Source organism: Limulus polyphemus, unplaced genomic scaffold (genome assembly GCF_000517525.1).
Source record: "Limulus polyphemus unplaced genomic scaffold, Limulus_polyphemus-2.1.2 Scaffold26, whole genome shotgun sequence".
In the NCBI taxonomy this organism is placed as follows: domain Eukaryota; kingdom Metazoa; phylum Arthropoda; class Merostomata; order Xiphosura; family Limulidae; genus Limulus; species Limulus polyphemus.
Window position 1 is genome coordinate 528,996 of NW_013665636.1, and position 7,284 is coordinate 536,279.

The 7,284-nt window shown below is 31.7% G+C and overlaps 1 protein-coding gene across 1 annotated transcript in view; it reads right to left on the minus strand.

The window, feature by feature from the left end:
• Window positions 1-751: 751 nt before the first annotated feature.
• The window catches only part of LOC106459147, a 250,810-nt gene continuing 244,277 nt past the window's right edge, over window positions 752-7,284 (minus strand). The window contains exon 5 of the mRNA XM_022385750.1: window positions 752-4,243. Coding sequence (XP_022241458.1) covers window positions 4,238-4,243 — 6 coding nt within the window. The 3' untranslated portion in view covers window positions 752-4,237. The remainder of the gene's footprint in view (window positions 4,244-7,284) is intronic.

Genomic DNA, 7,284 nt, shown 5'->3' on the forward strand with positions numbered 1-7,284 from the left:
GCAAACTACTTGATGAACTTATTTTGCGGAGGAGCTGTATTACAATCGATTAAGTCCAATAGAACCAAATATGGGTATATATATAAAGGCATATACTTTAAATATAGATGTTTCCAGCTTTCTATCTAATAAGTGAACATAATCTTTCTTGCATTGTAGCTGAGAATATTTATTTCAGAATTCACTCCCATAGCTCCCATATATGAAGATGCCATTCATGGATTTTTCTGCTGTTCTGAATTTTACATCTTAAATGAAGAACAAAAAATTTTATTTCTGCATATATACATTTTCTACAAACCGAAACCTTTAAAAACAGGCTGTTAGAAGCTATTGTAGACTCTTTGAGCAATTAATGTTGCATGTTGTAAAGTTTAAGTTTCTGAAAACCTGGTATTACGGGTTTGAAGGGTTTGCTGGGAGGCCTGCTCCATGTTTGGGTCATATCATTCTAATCATTAATACATCAGTCTGCTGTCAATTTAAGTGCATTAAACAGTACTTTAAAAAAATTAGCCGATACATTGTTACTTTGATTGTACTTAATTATTTTACACTGTTAATTAATACTTTTAAAGTAGAGTCAAGTAGTGTTAATGTTAAACTCGTGTTATTTTGAACTTGGTTCAATGTATACTTGGTTTTATTTCAATAATAAATAATCTCAGACTGCCTTACCTTAACACATTTTTAAATATTAATCTAGAGTTAGGATTACTCCCATTATTATTAATTTCTGCACTACATAAAGTATTATTGAAAATAATTATTGCTTACCTGTAGCATCGTTTAATAAATATCTATAAAAGCGATCAAATCACGATTAACTGTAGATATTTTTTATATTTATTGTTTTTAATTAGTCCTCTACATATTTATTTTCACGCACCTTGAGTTCAAAACCTGTGAAAGACCGACAAGAAGAAAAAAATCAGCTGTCAGGCCGATCTTATTCCTTTTGTTAGGCTTAAAAACCTCAATGTTTCGCCAGCTTAGGTATTTTGCATACGTTTCTCTTCACACAAAATAACTGTTACCATGGTAAGTCACAGGACAGCTAACTTGCCATGACCAAGGCTGCTGTAAAAAACAAATGTGATCGGAAAATAACGGTGCAACTTTTCATACATCACTCAATGTTATTTTTAAAATACTAAACATCAGGTCCTGTTTAAGCATGTGCCTCAAATCACATCACAGGTGTAATAGAGGATGTAATTTTTACCCACCCTCCGCGTGTCTGCCGCCCAAATGTGTTTGAAACGTAATACATCTAATACCATTTTTGTGTTTCGTTTCAACACACTTACCCAAGAAAACATTAAGAAATAACGGGCTATTCTAAAGAGAGTTGACGGCGTTCTTACACACTGTTACTACTACTAATAATAATAATACAAGTGAAACGGTCGTTGATCTAGTTTCTCGCGTCTATGAAAGTGCAAATAATCATTACTAATCAGAACAGCTGTGTCTTCCGTTACAAGATGCTATCGGGTTGAGCACATGGTCACGGATCTTACAAGATACAATATCGTTTTACGTAAGAAATAACATGAACGGAAACACTTATAAGATAGCGACATGCAGCGATAAAAAGTGACTAAAAGATGTTCCAACAATATTTAAAATTACAACATAGCCTGATAGACAACAATATTTAAAATTACAACATAGCCTGATATACAACAATATATTCTAAAACGACCATATACAAGAGGAAAAGTTCACAGCCTGGCTACACGGCTATAAATATATTAAAAGACTTATTTCACAATTCACATTTTTCAACCTATTCTATTGTATTAGAGTATTATAAACATCGACACAACTATATATAAAACACAGTTACACTTAATGACAAATCTACAAACTGTACGTCACATAAACTACTATATATCTAAAAACTGTAAAAAAAATCCCTTTCTTTAAGTGCTTACAAATCTCATGTCTTGTAAGTTCAATCTTACCTTAAAACTATATGACATTATCGAAAGTTTGAAGAGCTGTCGTGGTTGTTTCCAAAATATAAACAACTTTACAATAAACTATGTTTTTCCACCAAGCAATAAAATACTAAATATTTACACCGCAATATCTATATCAAAATACTCTTTATTCATGAAGCTATGGCAAATTACACTTGAATACCACGACTATAAAATAAACACGTGTTTGTACGCTAAGCACAATTGGCAAGATGTTAGGTGTGTTTATGATCAGGTGAACGTATTAAAGTTAAGTCAAATTGATTTAGTATATTTTTGCGAACTGAATATGAGTTTATTTGTCCTGGATTATTTCAGGTATATATTTTATAAATAAAATGGAAACAACTTCAATCCTAACATTAACTTCATGCTTCACTTTATTACACATTGACTAAAGGGTAAATAAAACATGTTAAATACCCATTACCTTCTGCATCCTTTAATGCACTTAAAAATCTGAAAGGATTATAGATCAGAGAAAACAGATTTCGTTAAAAACAAAAGTAAGAAGGTTCCCTGTACAATCCGCAAACTGTTTGGAGATTCTTAAGAAGTTATATTTGTACCTTTCAACAAGTATAACATGTTTACACAACAATCTTTAAATCACTAAGTAAGTAACGACTAGACCACACATCTCTAAAAGTAAGGAATTCTTTTCCACCAAGTAAACCAATATCACAGACTGAAATCAAAATCGTCAAGTGTCTTTGTGCCTCAAGATGTCTAAAAGGAAAACTGTATAAGTAAAGAATAAGAACTAATCCATAATTAATCATAGAAATAATAATAAAGGAAAACGTTCTATATTTATGGAATATACAACTTGAGAAATCTAAAATTAAGATCACAACACTTCCCGCCTGCAGTTAGTTTCTGTTGAGATGATAGTCAAACAGTTATACATTTTATTAGCGTTAAAAGTTTTAACTTGGAAATCATGAAAAACATTTCTATTCCTATACACTTTAATTTTACAATCTTAGAAAGAACTGCACAAACAATGGAAATATTCCATAGCGTCGATGTTCTTATACGCAATCCACAAAAAAAAACTGAAAAACTTCAACTATTTTTGCATTTAAAAAATTGCGAATGTGAGATTTATCAATCTCAAAAAGAACTGCACAAACAACAAAAATATCCCATAGCATGAGTATTCTTACAGATAATTCACGAAATATCGAGAGAGAAAAAAACACGTTTAATTTGTTCATTTAAAAGTCCGTAAATGTAAGATAACGGTTTCAAAATATTATGTGCGAGAAACCACCGTATCTTTGAAGCTTAACATAAATTACAGGACTCAAGAAATGGGAAACTTAAACATAAAAAACTATTCTCCTGTTTTTCATTCATTTATTCGCCGTAAAAAATAAGTAAATCACCACTGACATAATATTTCATGTAATTTGTTATCTATGTAAATTGTTTTCATATCTCCTGTTAAGGTTTCGGAAATGCTTTTTATTATTTCATCATAAAAACAAAAACTAATAAAATGTGGTGTGACAAACAGCACATCACATAGTAAGGGTCATTTTTACAAAATAAATTTGAACAACATCAAGATCAGAAACAGATGTTCAGTGAACCGCACTGGCATAAAAATATCCATATATATATATATATCAATATATATATTTGACAACACTTTCGAAATATTCCTATACTACTTAGGTATTTTTTTTGTGTGTTTATCTTTTTATCCACAATAATATATACCAAAAAAGACGACTATAAAATGTAGTAACAACAATGAAAGTTCTACATAGCTACCAAAATATCTAGATTGTTTCAGAAAATAACAAAGAGTTATCAGACAAACTTGGCCAATAAAATCAGCTAGGCTAGCTGGGACGACAAAACTTCAAGAGTCCACACCTCCAACCAGAGAAGCTCAAGAGCACGAAGTCAGAACGTTATCATCATTATAACGCTTCAATCGGTTAAGCAAATATTTCTACTAAAGATTTTTTTTTATTTTACATAACCAAGCAACACGTTAAATACAGATACCACGGTATTTCACCCTTTGCAGGACAAGCAGAACAAAAACGCTGACCTATTGCAAGAATAGTCATATGTATCACAGTCTTCCGACTAGGTGTCTCTCCGGTGTCACAACAAAAATAATGACGTCACAAAGCATGCTGAACCGGAAATGACGAACCGCTGACCACAGGATGCGATAATCCAACCATGTGGTTGTTCTTGGGTTTAAGTCAGAGAGGAGAGATAAAATTTCAATCCTAATAGAAAGAAACAAAATTATTTTAAAAACGGTAATTTCATAATATTTCTTAATCATAGTAATACAGTAGAATCTAAGACGTTACTGTTAATTATAGTGTTTGACTGTAATATGGTTCCATTATAAGTATTGTGTTGACAGTATTTTTACTCTTCGAAATTTGCCACTAGATTTAGTTTATAAACAGATAATTTCGCCAAAAAATAAATCGAAATAAACTATTGAAATATTTTATTTTACTTGTTGTTACTATCGTAAAGTTTAAGCACTTTCGGCTTTCATAAAAAAATTATATTAATTTAAAAAAAAACAGCATCGGTTCTTCAATATCTTTAACTAGAATGGTCTACAAATATCTTCCAGTAGTGTTAAAAAGACAACGTGAGAATGGATATAAACATTTGATTTGGTTTGCTTCGAATTTCGCGCAAAGATACACGAGGATTATTTGCACTAGCCGGCCCTAATTTAGCAATGATATATAGAGGTAAGGTAGGTAGTCAACATCACCCACCGCCATCTCTTGGGCTACTTTTTACCAACGAATTGTGGGATTGACCGTCACATTATAACGCTCTCACGGCTGAAAGGGCGAGCATATACGGTGACTTAGAATTCAAACCCACGACCCTCAGATTGCGAGCCGAGCGAGTCAGGAACTAGAGAAACGGGGTGAAATTATTCTATCACCTCATCTAGTAGATGCAGGTATTGAATTTACCTTTTTTTTATCTTAGTGAGAATGTGTGGATGTTGATTTCAAGAGTAAGAGACGTGCAGCAAAAAATGCAGAAAAAATATGTCCAGAAAAGTAGTGGATAGTTTATTTTCTGATGAGTTTAACCTGATTTTTTTCAAACTTCTCTAAAATATAGGTTAACTAGATCTTTTAATAAAAACAGAGATGAAGAAAACACATAACAAGTTTGGTGTTTTATTATCGGATTTGATGTCTTATTACTGCCAGCCAGAAACCATTTTGGTGAGATTGCCTTGGAGTTCCTGAGATCGCTGAAATGGTATCAGCAAAAACAAAAGTCACTAAGCAATTAAAGTCCAGGAAAAAAAAATACAATATGGTGTTCATATCTAAAATAAGTATAGCAAAGTACTGAATTTTTTTATATTTGTTTGGGAAATTTCGATAAGAAACAGAAACGATGCTTTCAAATGAAACGAAATGTTTCCTCTAAAAAGTTCTCATCTATGTTTGTATGGTTGTTTTTCTTTCTTTTTTATCAAATCCCTTAGCAAATACATGTGATCGCAAAACAAAATCTCTTTGAAAAAAATCTCTCTAATCTTCATGCATTGGATAGGATCAATAAGTCTATTTTCAGGCTGCCTAACTGTCTACAGTCAAAGATTTAGATGAAGTTCTATAGATGAGAAGCTATCTTAACGTGCTATTCGCTGTTTGCTGGATCAAACAAACTACGCTTTAATTGGGTTGTTAAGGTCGTTTGGACCATCTCCGGCTTTGTAGTTCCCATGTGGCTCCTAACGAAGTCTGCTTCAGAACTTCTTGTGGACTTCAAGTGAGCATGCGCAAACATGAAACTGATCTCCCAAAAAAGACCGTATTCTGCAACAACAACTGGCCATAATAGCTTTATTTTATTTTATTTAACGCTCCATCCAAGTAATACATTATAACAAGAATGTAGGATACAGCAACCTCCACTCTAAGGGTAAAACGATGTTAATAATGACTTAACACAATTTGATTCTTTTTACTCTACATTGGGAAACAAAGAGTACATGTTATATAGATTTATATATATATATTGTAGTTACAAAACTGATTTATATTTGTTTATTACGCCTAGCAAAAAAGATAAAAAACGTGCACAAGTACGGTGAAACCAACAAAATTAACAAGTGTCAAGTTACATAAAAAAACAACCGATAAACCGTCAGCGTTTTCAACGAATGGATTCATCTTCCCAAGGGGTGATTCTTCCTCTAACCCTGAAGATAGGTCCACCTATCGAAAGCACTAGGGCCTTATTAGTTGTTTTTTTAATATGATTCATTAGCCTTTTTGATCTTACAAGTGTTTTAATAAGAAAACCAAACGTTCTTTTGATAAAATCGGAAAAATTCCTTTAAAACTGTAACATAAGTCAGTTTAGACAGAGTTTTAAAATTTCTAGATACACTTAAAGACAAGAGTGTAAATAAAGCTTCAAAAACTCGTTATAAACTTTGAGTAGATGGAACTAACTATGAAGCTCGGAATCAGTCAGTATAATAGAAATAAATACAATAAAAGCAAAGTACAGAAAGACGAAATCGTATACCAACTGCTAATGCTTCATTTTAGATTCTAAACCAATGGGTATTGAGAAAAGAAAACATGTTATATTATAAAAATAACTATAGAAATATCCAAAATTTATGCATTTGGATATCGTATAAACATTTTAGTATAATTGACCATAACAGTATAACTTACAGTAAAACAATGCGGAAAATTATGGAATATAGTGAAAGAATCCCGTATAGTAAAATATTGTGTTTTGATATCAGAATGTATAGTGAAACAATGAAAATAACGATAATGTACAGTGAAAAACAATGCAGATATTAGTATAATTTATAGTGCAAAATTCACTTAATGTAATTTCTGGCAAAAGACTGTGCCAATAATGACACCCCAGTGGCACAGCGGTATGTCTGTAGACTTACAACGTAAAGCACAGATAGCCCATTGTGAGCTTTGTGCTTAACTTCTAACGAACAAACAGAAACAATAATGACAGTAAAAATGACACAATAGATGACACTAACGATGAAAATGGGGTAAGTATAACCTTGTATGATTAGAAATTTTACACCGCTCCAAAGTTTTTGACTCCAAGTTTACTCAGAAAACTAAAGAATACAGTTAATGTACAATATTCTTCTATCGCTGCCGTATAATGTGTAGTTTGGAATATATTGAAGAATGTAAAATTGTAACCTTTAGTGTTAAATATTTATTAAGCCATATTCATTTGGAATGTATATTATTATAACATTCCTTTAAAGTTAATT